Source organism: Muntiacus reevesi, chromosome 18 (assembly GCF_963930625.1).
Source record: "Muntiacus reevesi chromosome 18, mMunRee1.1, whole genome shotgun sequence".
Lineage (NCBI taxonomy): Eukaryota > Metazoa > Chordata > Mammalia > Artiodactyla > Cervidae > Muntiacus > Muntiacus reevesi.
Window position 1 is genome coordinate 10,738,270 of NC_089266.1, and position 26,772 is coordinate 10,765,041.

The 26,772-nt window shown below is 47.3% G+C and overlaps 1 protein-coding gene across 4 annotated transcripts in view; it reads left to right on the forward strand.

Annotated features, from left to right (window-relative positions):
• Nucleotides 1-9,514: 9,514 nt before the first annotated feature.
• Nucleotides 9,515-26,772, forward strand: part of LOC136149507 (E3 ubiquitin-protein ligase RNF213-like) — a 124,527-nt gene continuing 107,269 nt past the window's right edge. Inside the window, exons 1-4 of one of the 4 annotated variants that reach the window (XM_065909816.1) lie at nucleotides 9,521-9,659; nucleotides 11,907-12,472; nucleotides 12,561-15,920; nucleotides 18,992-19,183. In XM_065909816.1, the coding sequence (XP_065765888.1) occupies nucleotides 19,048-19,183 (136 nt within the window). In that variant the 5' untranslated portion in view covers nucleotides 9,521-9,659; nucleotides 11,907-12,472; nucleotides 12,561-15,920; nucleotides 18,992-19,047. The other 3 variants (XM_065909818.1, XM_065909817.1, XM_065909815.1) reach the window with 3 other exon arrangements.

Genomic DNA, 26,772 nt, shown 5'->3' on the forward strand with positions numbered 1-26,772 from the left:
CTGACAAGATTCACACCTCATCAGACTGAAGTATATTCTGAGGACAGCAGTGCTGTGCTTCCTTCTGAGGAGCTGGGATTATTTCAGGAAGCCATCTGGGGCAACAGCAGAGAGAAACTGGAGAGGAAAGGGCCCAGTGGGAGCACACGGAAACCACCCCTGTGACTGCACATCCTATAAAGGCCTGCTTTTAACCCCACTCCCCTTCCTTCACACCGAGACCCACTTGGAGTGTTTCACTTTCCCCAGCATTCCCTCCCATCACCACGCCTATACCCTGAAGCACATCAGAACCTCCATCCAGACCACTGCTCTCTCCTCAGCACCCCAGAACTGTCTCCGTCTCCACAGGCCAATGAATGGCTCCGGATTACCGGATCGAAAGCCCTCTGCATCCTGTCTGCTCTATAACACGACAAGGCTGACACAGAGTAAGTCCCAGGTGGACCCGAGTAATTCTTGGCCCTCCCATTTGCCTGCTCTCTGACTTCAGGACAGCCACTTGACCTCTTTGCCCCTCAATTTTCCCATCTGTAAAATACCTCTCAGCTCTGTGGTGAGAAATAAGAGGGTGTGGGTAAATCACAACACAATGCCTGGTCTGCTGTGAGTGCTCAGGAAATAGTCCTCATCCCCTCTCCCAGCTGAAAACTTACCCACATCTCCAGGCCCAGCAGTGGTCAGTGCCATGTGAAGCCTTTCCTGAAACTCAGACTCCAGTTCTAGTCTCCTGTATTTTCCTCTTGAGGTCTATATTCAGACTACTTATCAGATACTTCTCTGTATTCCCCTAGTAGAATATAAACCACTGGTTAAATTGCTACACCTCAGCCTAGCTGGCTGCCTTTCAGTACATCAAATAAACTAACCTCTTTCCTGCCTCAGCCCTTTACATATGCTGTTTCTTTCCCTGAAATGCTCTCATACTCACCCATCAGGTCTCCTCTTACTACCAGTTTAAATAGGCTCCTGTATTATGTTCAGGCCGGTACTTAACACAACTGCAGTTCTACCACCAGAAAGTTGCAACCCCATCATCTCACACAACACCTGGCACAAAGAGAATGGAATCACTATTCACTCAATGGGCAGGCAGGGGTCAGTGCTCCACAGGTTGTCCCTATTTGTCCTTCTGCTCACCAAGATCCACAGAGTCAAATTTGAGCCTGGACCCACTAAGTACTGTGTCCTGTCCTCAAAAAGAGTCACTGAGACTGAGATCAAGGTATCATGTAAATGGAAGACGCTTGGTGATGGCATTCAGGACACACTACCCCCCAGAATGGCACCTTGCCCTATTGATCTTAAGCTGGAGAAACTGGAGACAACAGCAGAAGCAGCAAGGTCAATCCTGCTTCTCGAAAGTGTGTGCTTAGTCACTCAGTTGTGTCCGACTCTTTGCAACCCATTTTTTGACTCGAGCTCACCAGGGTCCTCTATCCATGGGATTTTTCAGGCAAGAATACTGGAGTAGGTTGCCATCTCCTCCTCTAGCAGATCTTCCTGGCCCAGGAATTGAAACTGTGTCTCCTGTGACTCCTGCATTGGCAAGTGGATTCTTGACCTGCTGAGCCATTGGAGATGCCCCGCTTCTCCCATTTTTCACTCCAGTTCTTCCAGGTGAAAGGTTCCCTCCCTGTACCAGGAGGGAGAGGGACATTCTTATCACCAGAGGCGGGCTTTTAGGGCCGAGAAGGCTGTATAAGCAAACCTCGATCTGGTTTCACCATTTACTTCCCACAGCCCAATCTCTGCCTTAAAAATGTCATTGTTTCTTTTTCTTAAATATAAAGCTTCCTGCTCTGATCACTTCTTCAGGTTTCCATTCTCCAATGAAAGGTCCCTTGTACATGTAGAAATTCACTGAAATGTATACACATGCTTTTCTCCTGCAGATCTGTGTTTTTCAGTGTAACTTTCAGATCCCATCAGGGCCTTTAGAGGGGCTCCACAGCTGCAGAGAAAGGCCTGTGAAGCTTTTCGGTCAGTGGAGTGAAGGAGGGCTCCTCCTGAGCTGAACCCTGGCCAGCACTGTTACATGGGCCAGAAGTAAGCTCTGACTGTCCGCTGTTACAGCAGCTGGTGGAGCCCTGACTACACCGATGATGGTGATGTAGAACAGCACTGTCCAACAGACGATGCAGTCCCAATGTGACATTTTAACATTTCAAGTAACAGTATTAAGGAATATAAAAACAAACAGATGAAATTAGCATACCTTTTTATTTAACATAATATCTAAAATAAATATTTCCAACATGAAATCCATGCAAAACTTATCAGTGAAGCATTTTGCATTACTTTTCTCATACTAAATCTCTGAAATTCAGCATGAACTGTATACTCACATCTCAACTCAGACCAGCTACATGTGGAGAGTTCAGTGTGACCTGTCTCTTGGCTGTTGTGTCAGATGATGGGAGTTTAGAATGTTCAAATCTAAAATGGTTAGCAATAGACTTCCCTGGCGGTCCAGCGGTTAAGACTCTGTGCTTCCACTGGAGGGGGCACAGGTTCATTTCCTGATCAGGGACTAAGATCCCTCATGCTGTGCCCTGGCAAGGGTAAAAGAATAAATAAATAAAAATAAAACACAATGGTTAGGAAGCCTCAGGTTGTTCAGAGCCTGTGTCTATGTTTGTTTCTATAGAAACTCTAGATATAATCGAAAGACACTCTAAAAGTCACAGCCAAGCAGGCAGCTGGTATGGCGGGCTCAGAGAGAACTGTGTTTGAGTCCAGGCTGTCCTGATATCTCAATGCATGATGATTGGTAAATGGTCTACTCTCTCTGACTCAGTTTCCAAAAGGGCACGGATGAAATGAGATCCAGCACGTTCAGGGTGTTATATCCGTAGACCGTTGCACAGATTAATTTGAAGAGGAAAGTGGAGACCTGGGCTGTATATGTAGTATGCATTTAAGTAGCTGCTGCTGCCATGCATTCAACCTCCTCGAATTCTATCTGCTCCCTCGTCTGTTCTCACTCTCTCTCCCACATGAACTGAGTGTCTAATGCAAGTCAGGCAGCTCACCCTCAAGGCCTGGTTTTATTAAGAAATGAGTCTTTGGGAATGTGGCCCTGGGAGGAAGCTGCTTGATGCAAAACTCTGATGATGGAAGGAGGTTGGACAGGAGGAAGAAGGGGAATGATTTAGGACTCAGGCTGCAATGCCAGCAATCATGTCTTGACTGTGCCCCAGTAATCCATTTACTCAAAAATGAAACGATGCTGGGGATCTGGTGTGACTGGTCTGTCAAGCCCACTCTACAGCCTCATGGTGTCTAGGAGCGATGCTCTCAGAGCCACCAGCCCCAAAAGGTAGCAGCTGAGGGCTCTGCAGGCACATCCCTGCAGGCCCCACACCCAGTGGGCAGGGGAGGCTGAGGGTACTCTGTGAGCTAATAGGGGTGGGGAGCAGTGGGCTTCCCCGTTAGTGCTGGAGTCGGGCAGGGACCTCTGTCTTTTTTGAGATAAAGTTTACCTGGGAATTCCCTGGCAGTCCAGAACCTAGGACTTGATGCTTTCACTGCCATGGCCTGGGTTCAATCCCTGGTCAGGAAACTGGGATCCTGTAGGCTTCCCAGAGAGAGAGAAAAAAAAATCAAGTCATCCTGGAGCAGAGCTAACCTGGGCTAACCCGGGGGTTTATAGCAAACCCTTTGCTGCCTAAAGTATGCTTATTTTTATAAAATATGTTTTGCATTGATTTATCTACCTTTGTAAATCCTGATGCTGATGTTGACAAACAGCCTCTTATCCCTCCCTTCCCCCTTTTAAACTAATTTAATCCTCTGAAAGGACCCAAGTTCATCTAAATCTTTGAATCTCTGTGCAGTGCTGATGGCTGAATCTTCTAGAGACTTCTGGCAAAGCCCGTGGCGCTGGTGCCTGTAGGGGGCTGAATTGTGTCCCCCACAAAGAGTTACATTCTTGATCATAGGCACCTGTGACTGTGACCTTCTTTGGAAATAGGATCTTTGCTGATGTAATTAACCAGGTTCAGATGATGTCATACTGGACTTGAGTGGTGTCCTAATAAGAGAAGACAGAGACACAGGTACAGGGAGGCCCCGTCCTGGGAGCCATGAAGTTATTTCGTTGTGTTCCTCTCACTTCTGCCCCTCCTGCCTCCCTAAATAAGAAGGAACCACGGTTCTTTATGGGCTGTTCTTCTGTCTGAGCAGGCCTGCCAGCCCAAGGTGGATGAACTAATTTGGTGCTGACCCAGGACCAAATTTTTGGGCCTCACTGTTTTAACTTAGGAAACACCTGACCCTGGGACAGATTTTACTCCACGGGGTCCAAAGAGCATGATCCTCAGACAAGAATACCCAGGCCCAGAAAACTGACTTCCATCAGTCAAACTTTGCTCTAACCAAGCGGAACTACAAAGCCTGTTTCGAGAGAAACTTAACTACAGATTTCACTCCTGTCTCTCAGTGGGGGAAAAACAGCTGAAAGGAAGATCAAAACGCAGGCTGGGAAACAGATGCAAAACGAAGCCAGGAAACACAAGCCCCTGTTGTTCTGCACGGCTCTGGATTTACTGGCGGCGTTATGTTCGCCTGTTCGGTCACACAGGCCCTGCTTGAGACGTCTGAACATTCTCATCTGGAGCAGGGCCATGGAGCTGTGCGGCCCGGCGGGCAGAACCACGTCCCTGGCCTACCTTCCCCAACAAGGTCCCTTGTTCCAACCTCTTACCACACTTACCCCCCCAGCAAACTGTGCCCTGGAGAGCATCCTACCTACAGACGACCCCAGCATTATCAGACAAGCAGGCAAGGAGCAAGACAAGCCCCAAAGTGTGTTTGCTGCTGCTGCTGCTGCTGCTAGCTGCTTCAGTCGTGTCCAACTCTGTGCGACCACATAGACGGCAGCCGACCAGGCTCCCCCATCCCTGAGATTATCCAGGCAAGAACACTGGAGTGGGTTGCCATTTCCTTCTCCAATGCATGAAAGTGAAAAGTGAAAGGGAAGTCGCTCAGTCGTGTCCGACTCAGCGACCCCATGGACTGCAGCCTACCAGGCTCCTCCATCCATGGGATTTTCCAGGCAAGAGTACTGGAGTGGGGTGCCGTTGCCTTCTCCGAAAGTGTGTTTGGGGCCCAACCAAATCCATTCTACAAATGCTGGTGGTTACAACAAGATTGAGGAAATTTCAAATGATCCAATAGCTAAGGGATCAGGAAGATACTCTATACTGGGTTTTGCCAGGTGGGCTGTGGAGCTAAGTCCAGGGGCTCCCCTCTCATGCAGCTGACCTGGGGAATGAGGACTAGCAGACTTTCCACAAGGAAATCTTCTATGTGGAGGAGCCAGTCCCTTTGTGAACACTGGACCAGAAGGAGAAGATGTCCAGACTGAAGTCAGCAATGTCCAGAGCACCATCTTTTAGGGACAAAGTGGGAGGTGATGCCATCTGAAACTGTTCATCAAGTACTCTGGCTTCCTCATTCCCTTCTTCCTTCATCCTACCTCCCCACCATGCTCCTCCACCCAGTTAATCTCTGTCTGTACCTGCCTCAGCCCCACAAAGTAAATTGCACCTGCCACTGTTCTCATATTCTGTTATTTTCTATCTTATTTTCTGGGCTTCCTTGGTGGTTCAGTGGTAAAAAATCCACTTGCTAGTGCAGAAGATATGGGTTCAATTCGATTCCTGTATTGGGAAGATCTCCTGGAGAAGGAATGGCAACCCATTCCAACAGTCTTGCCTGGGAAATCCCATGGACAGAGGAGCTTGGCAGGCTACAGTCCGTGGGGTCACAAAAGAGTTGGACATAGCTTAGAGACTAAACAACAACAATCTTATTTTCAAATTTCGTTAAATCATATATTGCACACTGTTTAATGTTATATTATTTTTTTATTTTTAAAAACTGTACAGGATTTCCCTCGTGGTACAACGGTTGAGAATCTGCCTTCCAAAGCAATAATTAAGAATCTGCCTTCTAAGGCAGGGGACATGGGTTTGATTGCTGATCAGGGAAATAAAATCCCACATGCCTCAGGGCAACTAAGCCCACCCACTGCAACTGAGACTGTGCACCCCAACTAAGACCCGATGCAGCCAAAAAAAAAAAAAAAAAATCTGTGCACGTTTCAATCCCTACATTTATTGCATTGATACAGACTAGGGAATGTGAGGGGTTTTCTCTGTGAGTATTCAAGATGGGCTCCTAACACCTGGCTTCTCCATCTTTTCTGTCTACTTGATTCGGTTTTTGTCTTTTGACTTGGTTCTTTGGGTTGTTAACCATCGTTCTGGTTTAGCTGACACATTGACAGGGCCACTTCCCACTAGGTCCTCAGCACCTGGACGTGGCCAGTGTCCAGAACCTCGATCTACTTTGGAACACCTATAAGACAGACTATTCACACTGACAACGCCGCATGCTGACTTCTCAGAAAGTAGGAAGCCGAGGCCTCCTGCTATAAGTGGCTTCCTCCGCTGGAGAGATTAGTGTTCTGATGTCACTCTGAACTCCATGCCTGGGAGAGCCCTGAGCAGTCAGACTAACACTGGACTGTCCAGGCTGAAGGAAGACTCATTAGAGGAGGTGACCTGACACTCCAGCTGGCTTGTCCCACATTTATATTGAACCACAAACGAAACTGAAGGCAGAACAGTGGACCACCCTCCCCCTCCCATTTCATCAAGGCTGGATTTTTAAAAATCCCTTTACTGTTTCATGAGTCCTGTAAGGAATGGACGAGAACATGGAGAAGAGGTTGGAGGGAAGATGACTCTGAGGGCTTTCAAACGGTCTAAAGACACCTCCTTTGTAGGGCTTGGTCTCTCACTGGAAGAATTCAAATTCCTTAAGGCTGTGTTGGGTTTTATTCTCTCATATTTTTGGCCACTCTACATGTTGGGTAAGGATCTTAGATCTCTGACCAGGAATTGAACCCCTGATCCCTGCAGTGGAAGCATGAGATCTTAACCACTGGACTGCCAGGGAGGTCCCTGAGTTGGGTTTTAAAACTAAAGATGCTGCATCTGGCAGTAAATGTGTCTTCTCAGGCCACGTGATGTGTCCCCTCTGCCCTCACCTGTGCACTATCCGGACAGTGGCGCCCACTCTGTTGGCCCCTTAGCAATGCCCTGGACCACCTCGGGGCTAGCCTAGGGTTCTGCTATGGGCACCGGCAGGGTTCACCGGTCCCCACACTGACAGGCCCAACCAAGCTCTGCTGGCCCCCCCCAGATCCTTAAGCACTGCCTGAGCTCAGACAAAGATGCTGGGGTTCAATGGCTGGGAGAAGTCAACCTTGCAGGAGGCAGGCACTGCAGGAGGGGAACCCCAGAAAGGACAGAGCTTGCTGTTCTCAGCCCAGAGGAAGGACACTGTGTCTGCTGAGTGTGGAAAAGGAGAAGATGGGTGGGAACCCTGGGCCCCCTTTTTTGATTAAAAAAATTTTTTTTTAAATTTTGATTAGAGGACAAATGCTTTACAATGCTGTGTTGGTTTCTGCCTCACAGCAATGTGAATCAGCTATAAGTATACACATATCCCCTCCCTCTCTAGCCTCCCTCCCAGCCCTCGCCCCCATCTTACCCATCTCTGTCCTCACAGAGTGCCAGGCTGAGCTTCCTGTGTTGTATAGCTATCTATTTTACACATGGTAATGTATATATTTCCAATGCTACTGTCTCAATTCATCTCACCCTCTCCTTACCTCCCTATATTCACAAGTCCATTCTCTTGTGTCTCTATTCAGCTCAGTTCAGTCCCTCAGTTGTGTTCAACTCTTTGCGACCCCGTGAACCGCAGCATACCGGGCCTCCCTGTCCATCACCAACTTCCAGAGTTTACCCAAGCTCATGTCCATTGAGTCGGTGATGCCATCCAACCATCTCATCCTCTGTCATCCTCTTCTCCTCCTGCTTTCAATCTTTCCCAGCATTAGGGCCCTTCCAAATGAGTCAGCTCTTTACACCAGGTGACCAAAGTATTGGAGTTTCAGCTCAACATCAGTCCTTCCAATGAATATTCAGGACTAATTTCCTTTAGGATAGACTGGTTGGATCTCCTTGCAGTCCAAGGGACTCTCAAGAATCTTCTCCAGTTCAAAATCATCAATTCTTTGGCGTTCAGCTTTCTTTATAGTCCAACTCTCACATATTTATTCAGTCATAAACAACAATGAAGTCCCGACACACACACTACCTCATGGATGGGACTTGAAACGTGATGCTCAGTGAAAGAAGATCACCCTGAAAAGGCTACGTTGTGTGAGATTCCAAGCCAGGCTTCAACAGTACGTGAATGTGAACTTCCAGATGATCAAGCTGGTTTTAGAAACGGCAGAGGAACCAGAGATCAAATTGCCAACATCCGTTGGATCATCAAAAAAGCAAGAGAGTTCCAGAAAAACATCTACTTCTGCTTTATTGACTATGCCAAAGCCTTTGACTGTGTGGACCACAACAACCTCTGGAAAATTCTTAAAGAGATGGGAATACAAGACCAACTGACCTGCCTCTTGAGAAACCTGTATGCAGGTCAGGAAGCAACAGTTAGCACTGGACATGGAACAACAGACTGATTCCAAATAGGAAAAGGAGTACGCCAAGACTGCAGATTGTCACCCTGCTTATTTAACTTCTATGCAGAGTACATCATGAGAAACGCTGGACTGGATGAAGTACAAGCTGGAATTAAGATTGCTGAGAGAAATATCAATAACCTCAGATATGCAGATGACACCACGTCATCTGCAAGTGAAGAAGAACTAAAGAGCCTCTTGATGAAAGTGAAAGAGGAGAGTGAAAAAGTTGGCTTAGAATTCAACATTCAGATAACTAAGATCATGGCATTTGGTCCCATCACTTCATAGCAAATAGATAGGGAGACAGTGGAAACCGTGACAGATTTTATTTTTGGGGGGCTCCAAAATCACTGCAAATGGTGATTGCAGCCATGAAATTAAATGACACTTGCTCCTTGGAAGAAAAGTTATGACCAACCTGGACAGCATATTTAAAAGCAGAGACATTACTTTGTCAACAAAGGTCTGTCTAGTCAAAGCTATGGTTTTTTTCAGTAGTTATATATGGATGTGAGAGTTGGACTATAAAGAAAGCTGAGTGCCAAAGAATTGATGCTTTTGAACTGTGGTGTTGGAGAAGACTCTTGAGAGTCCCTTGGACTGCAAGGAGATCCAATCAGTCCACCCTAAAGGAAATCAGTCCTGAATATTCATTAGAAGGACTGATGCTGAAGCTGAAACTCCAATACTTTGGCCATCTGATGCGAAGAGCTGACTCATTTGAAAAGACTCTGATGCTGGGAAAGACTGAAGACAGGAGGAGATGGGGACGACAGAGGATTAGATGGTTGGATGGCATCACCGACTCAGTGGACATGGGTTTGGGTGGACTCCGGGGAGTTGGTGATGGACAGGGAGGCCTGGCGTGCTGCGGTTTGTGGGGTCGCAATTAGTCGGACACGACTGAGCGACTGAACCGAACTGAACTGAACTGAACAGGGCCTGGCTCCGGGTCCACTGGAGGGCGCCACTCGACCGGGAATTCCGGCCACACCCACGTGAGCTCCGCAGAGCCTGGCGAAGCGGGAGGGGCGGGACCCAGGACTAGAGAAACGAAACCTTGCCTGCGGGCGGCAGAGTGGGCCCGGGAGCCGCCGAGGTGAGAGCTGGCGCGCCTGGCTGGGGTGCACAGTTGCAGGGCCGGGCGCGGGCACCTTGGCCGCAGGTCTCGAGGGGCGGAATGCGGGTTACAGGGAGGGATGCCGGGTCCCGTGAGTGCAGGGCGCAAGTTATCCCGGGTTACGAGCGGTCCCACTGGTCAGAGTGCCATTCCTCTAGGTGCGCGAGGGTCCCACGGATCAGGGGTCCCGCCGAGTCTGGTCCTGGGTCGCGGCGGCCGGGCCCGAGGCACTGCCGGGGAGCGGCGCTTGCGTCCCGATGCGTCCCGTCCGGCCGCCGTCTGGGCCGGCCCCCTCCTAATCCGGGCGCCAAGTTTCGGTTTCTCCGCGGGTTCCCGGTCCATCCCGGCCCCGCGGGACAGTGCCGACCCTGCTCTCTGGCCGCGCGCAGCAGGTGGGCGCGGCGGGGCCCGAGCGCTTTTCCCCGGCCCCAGCGACGTTCCCGGGGGCCCTGCATCTGGTTGGACTCCCCGCGGGGAAGTGCTGGACTCCGACTTTGAACCCAAGAGCACCCTACCCTCCCCGCGCCCGGGGCTGATAGCAGACGGGGACCGCCAGACTCGGGGGGCCTCTGCCTGTACCCTGAACTCAACCCTGGGCTTTCACTAATTGCAACAACGGATAAGTGATGTTGCGAAAATTCCCCGTTATCTTTTATTTCACAGTAACTTTTAGGAGAGCAGTATCACTGCCCACATCACCGGGCCGTCCAGAGCGCAGGGTGCTCCTTACTTATTAGGGTTTTCTGATTCATCAGGGTTGTCTGTGGCCAGGGGCTGAAGGCCAAGTTGGCACCTCTCCGGTGATGGTCTTGACAGCTGGGAGTGGGACGTGTCTCTGGGGGAAGCCAGGGAGGGCTGAGAATGGGGGAGTGTGAGGTGGGGCCACCACCTGGTTTTCTTTGGTGGTGGTTGGGGGGGATGTGGCTGGAAAAAGGCAGAAGGAAAAAAATCAGGAAACTGAGAGAATAGAGATGTGTTGGTACCTGCGGTAACCCATAAGCCCCTGGTGCTGGGGAGAAACAGTAGGACACTCGAGTGAGGAATTCTGATCCCTGCTGTGAGTTTTTTGGTCTGTGTGGAAGCAGAGGTTTGGAGAGAGGGAATGCACCTTAGGAGAGAGGACTGGGCCCTGGGGAGTCACCGAGTGTCTTTTAGTGAGAGAGTGCCCAGACTACAGTGGTGGTTGTTTTAGGGGGCATTGGGAGGGGGAGAAGGGAGGTGGGGATCAGGACCCTGAGGGTAACCACACACTTTGGGTGCTTTTGGTCCTGCTCTCCCCCTACCTAGCCCACCATCAGAGGGAGAACAAGTTGGTGGTGTCAGATGAAGTGAGGAGATGGGGGACCCTCAGGAGGCTGGCAGACAGGGAGTTGTCTGATGGGGCCCTTTGCTTGCCCTCCCAGCTGGGGAAGGAGCTGACTGGGCCGCTGCTCCAGCAGAATTCTTGAGTCTGAAGCCAACAGAAAAGGGTGACAGGTGGATCTTTGTGCCCCGAGAACCAAGATACGTGTCTCCACTCTCACCATGGATGAACTCAGTGGTCTCTGAAAGCTGGAGATTCTCAGCCTGAGTCCTGACCTTGCACATGACCCTGCCCATGGTTTGCTGCCACCCCCACGGAGGGTGTTCAGAGGGCCAGATGGTCCGTAAGAAGAGTGTAGGCTTAGTAGATGTCAATTCCTGCTATTAGGAATCTTGACCACTGGCCCTGTTATTAAGAGTCCTGACTGCCATCCCCTGTAGCCCTGGGGTACCCTGTGCAGGCTGGTTCCTTTGGCAGGCTCTGACTCAGCCATTTGCTGCCAGCATTTCTGCAGTGAGCCAGTTAGAGTCTGAGTCCCTTGCCTAGGGCAAACAGCAGGTACCCGCAGTCTCTGCCTGCTCCCCTACTACCCCCAGTCTCCACTCAACTTGGTCAGTTGAACTGGCTCCCAGTCTCAGCTGGATGGGGACATTTTTAGACTCACTGAGTGATGTCAGGAGGCTGGGAGGGGCAAGCCTGGTCCTGGTGGGGGCAGCAGAAAAGGAAGTGGCTGCTGCAGCCACATGGAAGGGGAGGTTGGGATGAGGCAGACTGGAGAACCCCGGGGGCGGTGATCAGACTAGGTTTCAATTGATGAGGGAGAATTGGGCCGCTGCAATTTTGTTAGGGGAAGCACACTGATTGAAACTGCCCACTCTGGCCAGGCACCATCATAACCATTCCCATGAGTTGTTTTATGACAGGAGGTCCTTGTAAGGAATACGGAACTAATAAGCTACTACCAACCGGAAGAGTTCAGGAAAGGTCGAAAGGAGACACCGCGTGTCCGTCACTTCCCAGAATCCCTCTCGCTAGCATCCATCTTGGCTGAGCGATGCGTGCGCCACCGTGAAAGACTGAATTAGAATGATTGGCCAAAGGCCACCCTGAAACTAATCCCATCACCATAAAACCCGAGACTGCGAGCCACGTGGCAGAGCAGTTCTCCTGGGTTCCCTCACCCTCCTACTCTCCACAGGGTGCCCTTTCCCAATAAAATCTCTTGCTCTGTCAGCACATGTGTCTCCTCGGACAATTCATTTCCGAGTGTTAGACAAGAGCCCAGTTTTGGGCCCTGGAAGGGGTCCCCTTTCCTGCAACAAATGGCGACTCTGGTGAGACTGTTCTTTGCTGAGACTGACATCCTGACCACTCGGGGTACTCAGGGGCCAGCTTGCCTGCCAATGGACCAGACCCAGTGGCCACACCTGGGACCCTTTTGTCCCTGGTCTCCTCCTGACGTGGACAACTGGCCAGAGTGCCCCCACCGGTAAGGAACAAGAGACTTTATTGACTTCTCTACCCTTCCCTCTCTCTTTCCTCTCCTTAACCCTTCTTATCCTTCCCCTTTTTTCTAGTCCTCCAGTCCTGGATGCAGGAATCTGGTTGAAGGGTCTCAGCCTGAGCTGAGGATTGGAGACTGAGCACCTCCTCTTGGCAGAGAACTCGAATTCTGGTTCTGGTCTTGTTAGGGGAAGCACACTGACTGAAACTGCCCACCCTGGTCAGGCCGTTTAGTAACCATTCGCATGAGTTGTTTTATGACAGGAGATCTTGGCAAGGAATTCAGAACTAATAAGCCGCCACCAACTGGAAGAGTTCCGGAAAGGTCGAAAGGAGACACCATGTGTCTGTCCACTTCCCAGAGTGCTTCTCGCTAGCATCCATCTTGGTTGAGCACCACCAGGAAAGACTCTGAATTAGAATGATTGACTAAAGGCCACCCTGAAACTAATCCCATCACCATAAAACCCGAGACTGCGAGCCACTTGTGGCAGAGCAGTTCTCCTGGGTTTCCTCACCCTCCTGCTCTCCACAGGGTGCCCTTTCCCAATAAAATATCTTGCTCTGTCAGCACATGTGTCTCCTCGGACAATTCATTTCCGAATGTTAGACAAGAGCCCAGTTTCAGGCCCTGGAAGGGGTCCCCCTTTCTGCAACAGTCTGGTCTGGTTTCTGGTAGGGCTGAGTTCTAGTCCTCTCTTCTCTGGAGGCCCAGGGTAAAGTCCCGTAATGCCTGAGTATCTGCAGGTGGCAGGAGACGTCTGTAAGGCCACGCCTTTTGCCCCCCTCTCCCACCTCCTCTCCCTTCTTTCAACCTGGCTTCTTTTCCTCCCTTTGAAATCTTTGAAGACCTGAGATATTTTCCTTTACTCTGTTAGTACTTGGATCTGAAGTTCTGTGTCTCTATAGGAGGTTTTCTGAGAGACTGTATTCTTGTATTTAAGGGAGTGTCTGATGAGGACTGCCAGGTTCATAATGTGTGTTTTAACTCTGTGTTCTGTGTTGTGATTTTTGATTGGCCATTTTGCTTTGTCTGGCCACCATTTGGTTTAGACCTGCCGCCATTTTGTTAGAACTTGATTTTCTTTCCCTGTACCTTAAGACCAGGGCTCTCAGGAACACTTATCTAGACCATCTCTAACTCCTGAGACTGAGGGAAAAGGGGGAAAAGGCTTTAAAAATTTTTATTTCTTTCAACTGTCTTTTTATAAACTAGTAAGTTTTATATTGTAATATCTAATTCATGACTAAACTTAGAAAATGAAACTAGATCTTGCACTGTGTCTGTCTAAGTATGTCTTGGTATGTCCTTGTCTATGGGTAATGTTTTCCAGGTTAATTTGTAAATGAGCTCTATTTAATTGGCTTAAAGAAATGTAAGTGCTTACAAATCAAATAATTCTAAATTAAACAATAAATTCCAGGTTCATGTGAACTGGGAAATATTCAGTATTAAATACCTGATATTAATGTTTGTTGACCTATCTAATATAGACATGTCTTAGAGTAATTAACATTAAGTAGAATATTTTCATTGTACCTAGGTTTAATATAAGTTAAATATTATATCTGCTACAAGTTTGTCAACAAGGAAATTACCTCAAGTGAAGAAACTTCTAAAAAAAAGTAAATGAGATATGAGCTATTATATAAACTCTATTAAGAATAATTATTCTTTAGGAATATCTGTCTAAAATAGTCTCTCCAGATTGCTGTAACTTGAATTTCTAAGGGTTGTGCTAAGTGTGCTAAGTGTTGGAAGTCTATTGAATAGTTAGGTCATTTCCAAATAAAATAAGATTTTAAAACATTTACTACTAAACACTAATTTCCTTTTACAGAGAAACTAAAGAGATTTGGGACTATAAATGAATAATGTTTGGTGCCATCCTAAAATGTTTTAAGAAAGTAAGGGTTTTAGAAATTATCACTGGTATTTATGCTCACCAATCTATAAAATGCTAATATAAAAGTTAGTTCTTGGTTGCTAAAGGAAAGTAGGAAGTGTGTTTTCAGTTCAAAAAAAAAAGATATGAAAAAATACTAAAAGGAGTTATGCTTGATCAGGATTTTCTAAAATTGGATTACAGTTAGTTAGATAAATGGATTTTGTTAGGAATGACACAGCCACAAGAAAACTGGTTAGAGCCAACTAGGTCCAAGATGGCTTTTGAGCTGACTTTCACTAGACCTTGAGCCTTGGTATTTACACCCATTGTGACACATCAACAAGCTAAATGATACAGCCATCAACATTGACTAAACCTGACCAAATGTTCTAAACGCTTTTAAATGATCTTCTCGATAAAACTTCCTAAATCGAATTCTTTTGAAGTTCCTTTGACTTCTAGCTAACTTTGGGGTGCTTCAGAGGGCCCCTGAAACATCCCAAAGAGAAATATTAAACTGTGTTTATTTGGTTGGTTAAATTACATGAAAAAGATTATCATATGAGTAATAAATCTGCTCATGTTATAATGTATGGTAAAATTACTAATACAGATATCCTAGAAATTATATGGAGTTCTTAACATTTTGATATGTCCTGGTGTTCTAATGAAAAACCTGATGACTTCACAAAAGTTAACACAGGACTGAATGAACCAGTGAATACGCTTATAACTTTTATGGTTTCTATCTGAAAAATTACAGGTTTGAATCTTGTGTTTTCCAGGAGTAGGGAAAACCTTCCTCTCAAACTAATTATGAAAATAATTTGGTAAAATTATATGTTATAAGCAAAACAATTATATTTTCTCTCTATCTGACTCCTCCAGAAATTGGAAACTCTTAGGTTTCCAGCAAGTTTATCAAATGAGCTAGGAAGATTATCTCACTAACAGGCACAAAAATCTCAAGGAATTTTTGAGACCTTAAAAAGGGAAGAATTCACCTAGATTTGTTAGGCAAAATCTATGATAAGCCTTTGGTGTGAGTTTCCCAGCCCTGTTTTATTTTAAAAACTTCAGTCTGAGATTCTATAAATGTTTCAGGGAAATAAAAAGTCTATGATCAATTATGGTTATATAAATCATCAGACCACAATTAGTGAGAACAGACCTATTTTGCGAACAAGCTAGCCTTAATTTGGTTATATTTGATAAAAATGAGGGTAATTTTAGGGAGATAAGGATGTTTCAATAAATGTTAAGTCCCAGTTTGTTAATGGAGGTAGTAAGACTCATTTCTTGGATAGTTCTTTGCTGTCATGTGATATTAATGTAAAATTTAATTGAATTCTTAAAGAACACCCTAAGTTTGTTTCTGAAGCTTATCTCAGTAACCTATCTTTGGATGAAGATCAGATGCCTCATGACCTGCAAGCAGAACTGGGAAAAGACATAATTTAAGGGACTGTCTCCAACTTGGATGGAAGGACTTTTTAATCTGGAGAAACTACACTACACAAGGATGCGAAGATGATGACATCAGAGGTAGACAGCTTGCCCAAGATCCTGGACCTGATTCATATGATCATTTGTAATGTTTTCTTGACTTCTTAGACCTTTGCATACAAATCAAAAGCTTTTCTATCATAGGCCTGGTCCTATGCTAGTTTTAGAAATCAATCCAATTGTTGGGTTTGTGGCCAATTACCTGTGTCTAGTTCTAGGTTACCTTGGTAAATTTCTCTACTACAAGACTCTAACTGGTTGGTTCTGAAAAAATTTTCTTAAAAAGAAAATTATAATCATATTCATGTCACTGTGCTATAACTAAATGGGATCCCCTCATGGGCCAATTAATAATGCCTGCTCTGACTCTGGCCATAAATTTGAGCTTTTTTCTATTACTCAAGCTCAATCAGAGCAACAAGAAAAGTTTCAGCAAAGGAGGAAAAAAATCTCCCACAGTTATGGGATGGATTTATATAGGTAACACCAGGCTATGGTAATTTAGGTTTAAAGTCTCCTCTGTGTGGAAACAATTAAATCATACTAAGGATAATCAGTCTAGTAACACTCGAAAACTGGGCTATGTGCCTTGTAGATGGTGGTGCCAATATATAATTTCCCTGGAAGATAAAGATTCTATACAGTAGGCTAAGTCAGATGACCTCAGATATACTGGGCTACATCTAATGAAAGCTCTTAACTTAAGTCTTACTTGTGACTTTACTAATACTGCTGGCTATATTATTTGTATTTCACCTGTTTTACAAAATTGCTGTTTCTTACACTGCCAAATGTGTGTCTGAGGCCTCTAATAGAATAATATATAGTCCCATATAAAATCGATGATGGTAACAGTGTAACTCTAGATATGGGAAGAAACAACAAGAGGGAATATTTTCCTGAACCAAGAGGCTAGTAAGACAGGTGGTCCAGAGAATTTTGGATAATGTTTTATGGCCTAGTCCAGTAACAGCACTGTGAGTAGCCTGTCAGCAAAATCCTTGCCAAACCTGAGAATGGACATTCTCAGCACCACGGGATAAAATGGTCATGAAATGCCCACCCCCCCCCCCCCCAAGATCATGGTCAAGTTTATGAACAAAAGGGGACTTTGCCAACTGAAGACTGACAGTTGCCATCTACATCTACAAAGATTAAATCATGGCCACTTCAACTGCTGACTTTCAACTCCCCTGAAAGGAGTTCTGGGTGAAAATCAGGAATGAGGCACTCTGTGCTCTGGGAAAAACTGGCAGAACAGGCCTTCAGATAGTTAGATCTTTTCAGGAGAAGATTTTACGAGTTCCAATTCTTGCATCTTCTCATACCTAGAAAAACACTGACATCATTAATGGTGACATCTGCTTTGGCTATTAAGGAAAATTTTACGACTAAAAGTCAAAATAGAGTAGCTATGGTTCAGATATCCTGGGAAATAACCAGGTGATACTATGGGTGTAATTTCAGATCAGACATTGTATTGCTAAACACTTTGAGTTTTCTGAGTCATGTCAGGCTTGGATGCCACCATTCTCAAAACAATGTCTGCTGGAAGCTAGTAACTGCAACCTTACTTTTTATAAAACTAGGCAACTGGCTACCTGGCTACAAGTCTCCCTGAAGTGCCAGGTCCAGACTGGGTTTCAGGCCTATTCTTCTAAAAAGAAATGAGATTTATTTTGTCTATTAAAATTCCAGTTATCCCTCCTCCAGCTACTTCTAATTGGGTCTGTTACAACAAAATGGCAGAGCAAGGGATTGAGATTTTAATCATACAAGGCTCAGATCTAGGACTTGGAACTCAGGAATACTTCCAATTCAGTGTCTATTCTCCAAGCTGAGGCAGTCCTATGCCCCATTTTGACAGGAAGTTTTATCATGGTCATAGTTGCCCTGTTCCCTAAATTAAAACTGAGCAGGACTCTGTGGGGCTCTGGAGTACAGATCTGTTGTGTGTTCTCCATTTCTTATCTGTAGAATACAGGCTTCTAAGTTCCAAAGGGTGGATTCAAACAATTGCTAATTAGGGAAGGTAGGGGATACAGAAGCAGAGGAGAAACAATCAAATGGTGGTACAGCCTTGGGACAGGGTCCTGGTTTCTACTCAAAGAAATATGCGTAACAATGTCTTTGAGTTTTACAGAACTGGAGCCCCCACCCAGGTGGAGGATGGTAACTTCAGACTGAAAACAAGATTCCTGGAGCACAGCTCTGTTGCTTCACCACCAACCAATAAAAAAAAAAAAAGTCACAAACCCTGCAGCCCTCACCCCAAATGTTGCCTCCAGTGATGACCATCCTGTTAGGTCTCCTGTTTGGGCCCTTTCTATTTCATCTCTGAGAGGGGCCAACAATTTCAACCTAAATTGCTGTTATTACAAGGGTGAATGCTAGTTTCAGGCAAAAAAAAAAAAAAAAAAAAAAAACCAACAAACACCCCAACTTAGATTAGGTAGAGACTTCTGCTCTGCTAGGCAGGCCTACGCACATGCACAGCAGGAAGAAGTTACAGAAGAAAGACACCTCCGCCCCATTTCCCAAGAAGCATCTTGAGTATGAAGTCTCTCGGGGGGAGTTGTTAGGGGAAGCACATTGATTGAAACTGCCCACCCTGGTCAGGCACCATCGTAACCATTCCCATGAGTTGTTTTATGACAGGAGATCCTGGGAAGGAATATGGAACTAATAAGCCACCACCAACCGGAAGAGTTCAGGAAAGGTCGAAAGGAGACACTGTGTGTCCGTCAACTTCCCAGAATCCCTCTCTCTAGCATCCATCTGGGCTGAGCGATGCGTGCGCCACAGGGAAAGACTCTGAATTAGAATGATTGGCCAAAGCCACCCAGAAAATAATCCCATCACCATAAAACCCGAGACTGCGAGCTACGTGGCAGAGCAGTTCTCTTGAGTTCCCTCACCTGCCTGCTCTCCACCCCGGCGTCCTTTCCCAATAAAATCTCTTGCTTTGTCAGCACATGTGTCTCCTCCGACAATTCATTTCCGAGTGTTAGACAAGAGCCATTTTTGGGCCCTGGAAGGGGACTCCTTTCCTGCAACAATTGCACTTTCTCAGAAAATGAAACTGAAGCAAGGCTGTGGTCATGTGACAGGTGGCGGGGTATAAAGCTGGCAGCCTCAAGCCTCTAGCTTCCAGATCTGCAGAAGCATGCCGGCCCCAGGAATTCCTCTCCCTGGAAGTATGGAATGTCCTTCCTGTCGGCATATCTCCAAAGAGGAAGCACTGAAGTTCTGCAGCGAGTGTGGACAGAGGCTGCTTCCTGCAGCCCCCGAAGGAGTACCAGGTAAGGCTCTGATGGGGCTGGGAGCCTGGTGCAGGTGGTAGGGAGGACAGTTAGCTCAGTCCCTCTTCTATCCCTAGAAGTGGAGACCTTGACCAGCAGGCAGCCCAGGCTAGCAGGTCTTCTGTGATAGAGAATTGTTTCTAGAGGAAACTTTCCTTAGAAATACAGTTTTATCCAGTCCTTTGCTGAAAGCATCTGTCACTTTTTAAAGAATTTCAGTTTCATTTCTTGGAGAGAACTTGGAGTTTCCTTTCTCCTTAGGGAATGGCAAGTGTTGGGCTGAGCTGAGGGATCTTAGCGGTTTTCAGAGGATGCTATACAAAGTGGCATCCCAGGCCCCCCTGGTGGGGGAGGGGCCCCTGCAGCTTGCACAGGTGCCTTCCTGATGAGGGGGGCTCATAGACGCATGAAGGAGGACCCGTGTCAGGTGGCCCTCACGTGCTGACTCTGGTGGGTCCCTGATTCTCTTGATGCCTGGGACATTGGACTGTCTCCCTGCTCCTTCTAGTACATGCTAGACATGCTCTGACCACAGGACCTTTGCACTGCCTGGTCCCTCGACTGGAACACACCTTTTCTTAGAGGGCAGCACAGCTTCCCCTATCCCTGCCTTCCAATCTTTGCTCAAGTGTCTCCTCTTCTGGAGGCCCACTCTGACCACCCAGTTGCAAACTGTGCCTGCCTCACCCCTTCACTCCGAACTGCACTTCCCCAGGCTATTTGTCCCAGTAGCACTTGGATGACACCATGGTGGGTCTTCAGAGACCTTTGCTGTCTCATTCACTGCTTTATCCCAAGTCTCCCGTATGTTGCCTGGAACACAGCAGGTGCTCAATAAATACTTGCTAAGTGAACTGAAGAAGGTGCAGTTTGAATCAGGGATGAGATAGACGCCCCCCAGTTCTTTTAATTGGTTCTCTTTCAGCTGCATTTGTACAAAATGCTCCTGTTACAGATGCACTCCTTGGACTGTGAGAGGTATGGAGAGGTGGCCACTTTTTGTTGCACTTTTTGTTGTTGCCTTTTTAATTGATTTTTTCTTGTTGCTAATCCTTTGGGAGGAGCTTGGTGGGCAGCCAGGTGTTCACTCTGATCAATTCCTGGTCCAGATGTTGAATCATGGCATGGCATAGCTGAAGTTTTGGTATCCAGTTGTAATTTCCCACCTTCCAGAGCTCCGCTCCCCACACCTGGTCACTAGAACATCTGCCTGACTAGGGGGTCTTGGGAGGAGGGGTCTTTGGGACCTCAGAAACTAAAAGCACAAATAAGACCAATACCAATCAGCTAACCGGTGATTTGCCCAGTGCTCTGCTCAACATAGAGGGAGGAGCTATCATCAATCCCCATTTTACAAATGCCAAGAGTGAAGCAAAAGGAGAGGTTAAGTAGCTATTCACAGTCACGCAGCTAGCAACTGGTAGAGAAAAGATTTTGAACTCAGGAGCCAGAGCCAGTTCCCTAGAAGGAAGCTGTGGTTGAGGTCTTGTTGGCCTTAGCATCATTGGGGAAGAAGTTTTCCTCTTCCCTTCTAGGTCCCCTTGACTTGTCTAAGAATTAAATTGACATGAGATGGATTAACAGGAGAAAATGGATTAACAGATGGAAAACAGGAGACTCAGGGCTTCGTCTGAGTCTCAAGTCCTGTGGCTGGTGCCTCCTGAGACTCACCCCTTTGGGAGAGTCAACAGGAAAGCTCACTTCTCCTGGCCTCCCTTCAGTTTTGTGCGAGGGGCTTTCACATGGCTGCTAAGAGCAACTGGTATGTTTTCCAACATAACAGGGGAAAAAAGCATGGTCTGAGAACACTAGGTCATCTTCTAGGGTCTTGCATGTCCAGGCAGGTAGGGAGAGCAGGCAAGACAACTGTCCACCTCGGCCCAGTCAGAGGTCATTCTGGAGCGCCTACCCTTAGCAGGGCTTGGTCACTACCAAAGTGGACAGCCCGTACCTCTGAGATGCTTGGCATCTCTGCCAGTTCTAGGGGCAAAGGCTTTGAGAGCTTTTAGGAGTTGGTTGGCTTCTAGGCTGCCTGCTTATCCTCTGTGAGCGCCGTGCTAAAGTGCCATTAGTGCTAAAGGGCCGTTTACCTAAGGGCTGGGTCACTGGGGGTGGTCCCTCACCTATCGCTGGGGGTGGGAGGGGAGGATCTGGGCCCTAGTCACTCCGTGTGGGGCACACAGTAGGGCTGAGGGCCTGGGTGTTGAATGCTTGTCAGTTTCCTTCTTCTGTCCCCCACCCACTTCCTGCCGGCTTCTCGGCTTCTCTGACCCCACCAAGCCTCCACTTACAGGAATGGAAACTGAAACCAAACTGTTAGGAGGCTTGGCTGCTGAGGGGGTTATCTCCACCTTTTAGCCATTTGTAGGTCTGCCAGGCCGGGAACTCTGGGCATCCTGGATACTGGCCTCCCTCTGGTGCTGCGGGTGCAAGTTCCTCGGGAATTTGAGCAGAACTTGGAGCCAGAAGCTGTGGTGTAGCTTCCTGGAGGTACCCAGGACGACTAAATCTGAGGGGAGTGAGAGGCCGCCCAGATCAGGATGTGAAAGTGAAACATGAAACCCAAGTTCTGTTCATGGAGCCAAAGAATGAATTCTGCAAACTAGCAAAATCATACAGGCAAAGTTTATTTTTAGAAGACAGAGATGCAAAGCCCTCAGCATAAACATTGAGAGGGGGTGAAGAACCTCCCAAAAGGCAAGGATTGCAGCAGTTTCATATCTTTACTAGTATTGATCTGTACATTTTTGATTGGCTCATGACTTTAATATACGTCCTTTCTGATCAATTAGGTTAAACGGCCCAGTGTCCAGTTTGTCACTTTTATAGCTTTCTTGGATCCCTCAGTTTCTCAGTTTTTCCAGACATTTCAGCACCATCCCTCAACCCTTTCTCAGTACCCAAGACCATTATTTAGGGGCTAGATGTATGTTTAGGAGCTAATTGTCTACCTGGAGTTTTTCTCCTTGATAAACTGGACCGCAGTTAATGATTGTCTTGTCCTGGATCTGAAGGTTTTATGACCCTCCAGACCAGGGAGGCATTCCTCTGAATGCCTGGAAATTGGAACAAAGAGTGAGATGCGTACTTGAGAAGAGAAAAATTGAAATTAAATAAAAAATAAAAAGAAATTGAGGTCTCAAAGTCTTATACTGTCTAACAATTTCTGCCTCAAAAGGAGAGTGTGTGGAGAGTTCCAGGCCGCCCTGGGCATAGGTGGAGGGTGGCTGGCTTTTGCCAAGGGTCATGTGCATCTGGTCTCCGGTGGACGGCTTCCAAAGTCAGTAGGTCCAACAACAGGGGGTAGCAGGTGGTCAGGAGGCCCTCCCCCACCCCAGTTCCCCACTGTTCTGACAGGTGCCCCAGGGTATCCAAGTGGAACTTCCTCCTTGAGTGCTAAAAGATTATTTTTTGGAAGTATCAGGTGAGTGTATGCTCCTTGGTTCTTTGTCTCGTCACAACAAAGATTTGGAGTGATGGACATTAAAGCCCCCTCAGCGGATCACAGCTCTCAGTCTTGAACAGACCGTATAGCTCTCAGGTCTCAAACGGACTGTGTTATAGCTCTTAGAGAAATCAGTGTTACAGCTAAGCGTTACAGCTCTATTTTATTTAGAAGAGAGCAGGAAAATCCATCTTCGAGGTGTGAGGGCACGTCGATCCAAAGATGCGAAGAGAAGAGCACCCGATCACGCGGGAGAGAGAGAGTGACAGCCCTTTGGCTCCACTTTTTATGTTTTCCTTCCCCCTGGGCCTGTCCTATGCAAGTTGGGCTTGGCCAGGAGTGCTGTTCTACCTGAAGTCCTCACTCTGGTCCTCTGACCTTCCTTTGACCTTCCTCTGTTTTGTGGGCTTTTCCCATCCCTGTCTTTTAGCCACCGCCATTTTGGACTCCTTTTCCCTATTCTAACTACCTAACAGAAGGGAGGTGGTTTCTGGGAAATATATTTTTCCTTATATTTTCTGCATTTCCAAGTTTTTCTTGTTGATGTTTCTATAACAGAAAACAATAAGATAAGCAGCCCGAGACCCCACAGGAGTCCGGGAAGGGTTGAGAGCCACTGGGGAAGCTCCAGAGGCAGCCGCCGTGGGAGAGGATCAGCCCCTGGGGTTCGGGTGTGACTGGAGGGCTCGCTGGTGAGAGAAAGAGCCACCTGCCTGCCACCACTCGTGTCCAAAGATGTGGCCACACTTGGTTTCTGTGGCTGCCTGCACTGGCCGTCGAATTTGTGCTGCAAGGGAGCAGAACATCTCCCTCTTCCCTCCTAAATTCTTTGGCTGTTCAACAATTAAATTGATAAGAGACAGATTCACATTTCATATGTATAGGAGCCCCATAAAAATTTGAGACCCAAAAGGCAGCCAGGTAATTAGAGCTTCTATAACATCCTGACTTAAGGAGCCTGCTAGGATCTGGGCTCTCTTCCTAGCCCAGATAGACCCCCTTTCTGATGTAAATTTAAAACACTGTGGGGGAGTTCAAGAGCTTTTCTTAAATCTGCTGAGTTTTCATTGCCTTCAGCAGGAAATAACCCTGGGTGCTAAAGTAGCTTGTTTTGAGGTGGGAAATTCTGCTCCCCTTCAATGCTCACCACACCTGACCCAGGGGCTGTCAGGTGGTGGGAGGAGTGGGTGGGCTGGGAGAATTGCATTGTTCTATGTAGTGGTTTTAATTTTTTTTGATTGTGATAAAATGTTTAAGAACAAGTGATGGGAGAGATGATCACAAACTGAGATATGGGGAAGTCATTGCGGCTTATGCATGATTCAGCCTGAACTCTGTGTGAATTGGAACAGCCTGACTCATGGCCTGTCAAACATGCCTCACACATGTGCTTTAACTGTTAGCAACAATGCTTTGAAGATAGGGATCAATGCCCCCTGTGCTGTGGTGTCCACGTCAACAACCCCCACAAACTTGAGGTTCCCTTTACAGACACCGGGGTCATGCTGACTTGCTGTGTACGTGATAACCTACTTCACGGATGCACCCCTCTCATGTTTGGTGTATGTCCTTTGTTCTGACAAGGTGTAAAACTGAAGACCCGGCTTCAGCGGAGCAGTTCCTCAGAACTATTGAGAGGCTGCCACCTGGGCTGTAGTCCTCAGTTTTACTTGAATAATACTCTCTTCTAGAGGGCTTCCCTGGTGGCTCAGCAGTAAAGGATCCACCTGCCATTGCAGGAGACATGGATTCAATCCCTGGGTTGGGAAGAGAAGGTCCCCTGGGGAAGGAAATGGCAACTCACTCCAGTATCCTTGCCTGGGAGATCCCATGGACAGCAGAGCCTGGCAGGCTACAGTCCATGGGGTCACAGAAGAGTTGCACACAAATTAGTGACTGAACAACAACAATTCCTTATTATAGATTGATTATTATTTGCTTTGATGCACAAAATTTACCAATTTAAACATATTTTTAGTGGACAATTGAGAAATATGACAGGAATATTTCCTGACATAAATAAAGATGTCACAGTCACCAGCAGTTGCAGCCACTGTGAATGGTGAGCTTGTGAGACCTGAGGGAACCCAGGAAGGAAAGAATACCTGCTACCTAGCAGCCATCAGACTGTAGCCACTCCCTGTGGTGAGCCCTGAAGAACTCTGGATGTGAAAACAAGATACTGGCCCCAGACAGCTGAGTCCCCTATCAAATGAATGATTTCAACGATTTCAGAATTTGTTCAGCTGAACAAATTCTGTAGCAGTGATTTCAGACTACCTGTGAGGTCCCTGCCCTCCTCCCCCATTCATGGGTTGATCAGCCATTAACCAGATTTGGGGATCTGACTCACTTAGCACTTTCTGGATACCTGTGTGTCTGTTCCCATCCATCTGCAGGGATGCTTCAGGGTAGGTCATGCTGCCTAATGTGCATGCACCCAGTGAGTCATGAGTCATGAGTCATGAGTCAGGGACAGGAATTTTCTCTGGTTCAGCCGCAGTCCTGGGGAAAGGACGGTGGCCATGTCACTGTCCCCAGGGCCTATCCTGGCCTCTGAGCCTGGATTCAAATCCTGCTCCCCACCTTGCCAACTGGGGGCCTGAGAAGGTCACAGCGTGGCTGTGAGTACTTGATGGGTTAACATGCAGAGTGCTCAGTAGAGATTCTTAAGTTTTGCTCTTACTGAATCCGGCTAGTTTCCTTTTTATATTGATAAGTGTAGAAGTAATACATGCTGGTATGAATAACCCATATGTTACGACGGGAGGATATGAAAAATGGTAACCCCCTCAGCTTACACCCAGCCCAGATCCTTCACACCCTTATGAACACAACACTTAACTGTTTGGTGTGTCACCTTCCAGATGTTTCCTCCACGTGGTGGAAAACTAATGTGCCCTGCTTCCATCATGTGGCACTGTGCCATGGCCTCTAGTGAGACTGGCCTCAACTCTGCCACGCAGCAGCCAGGCCTATCCTGGACTCCTGTTCTGCCATAAATGCACATGGCTGGGCCGGATGCTGGCAAGGGATCTGCCCCTCGTGCCAGTGTGTCTCAAGGACAAGCTCCAAGGAGCAGCCTTGTGCATTTAGAATGGAAACCTTCAAGTTCACAAGGCTTCCCCCAGCCTCTCCTCTGCAGGCTCTTCGAGGTTTCATCTCCAGTCACACCAGGGTGTCTAGCTTGGGGCCAGTCAGATTGGTAGAAGAGGGTACCTCTTTGGTTTTATTGCTACTTCCTGGATTGGTAGGGTAAATAAGTTTCTCAAAGGTTAAGAGCTCACTTATAATTCCTTTTCTTTGAACTGCCTGTTTTCTTTGGGGAATTCCCTTTTTTAAAAGTTATTCTTATTGATTTTTCAGTCACTGGGGCTGTTTGTATTGGAGATGACCGGACACCCAGCTCCCTGCTTCCTCAGCGGGATGCGTGCACTGGGCCTCACACACTCACTTCCAGACTGAGGGAGTCAGGTCTCTGCACAGCTCTGCATCTGTCTCAGGTCCCGGCGGCCCTGCTTTGTCCTCAGGCTGCTGCCTTCATGGAGGCAAACTAGTTGATTCCAAGCGTAAGATCTGTTTGTCTGACCGGAAGGAAGGAGTTGATGGGTCAGAAACGCCAATAACCAGCCCTGGACCCCTGCTGTACTTCTGCCAATCACTGGAACTGGAGAAATGCCAGGTTCTGATTGGATCAGTCTAATGGGGGCCCCAGCCCCTGCAGTGGAGGCTGGTGGAAGAGAGAGGAGGTCAGCATGCCCACAGTTTATCAAAGGACAGTGGCCCCAGGCTGTCGTGTGTTACAAATATCCTCCCAGTTTTATTTGGTTCTTTTGCCTTAAGTTTCATTTGTAGATGAACCTTAGATGTTTGTAGATGTTTAATATATTTGTTCAGTTCAGTTAAGTCGTTCAGTCATGTCCAGCTCTTCGCGACCCCACGGACTGCAGCGTGCCAGGCTTCCCTGTCCATCACCAACTCTGAAGCTTGCTCAGGCTCATGTCCATCGAGTCGGTGAGCCATTCAACCATCTCATCCTCTGTCATCCCCTTCTCCTCCTGTCTTCAATCTTTCCCAGCATCAGGGTCTTTTGGGTGGCCAGAGTACTGAAGTTTCAGCTTCAGCATCAGTGCTTCCAATGAAT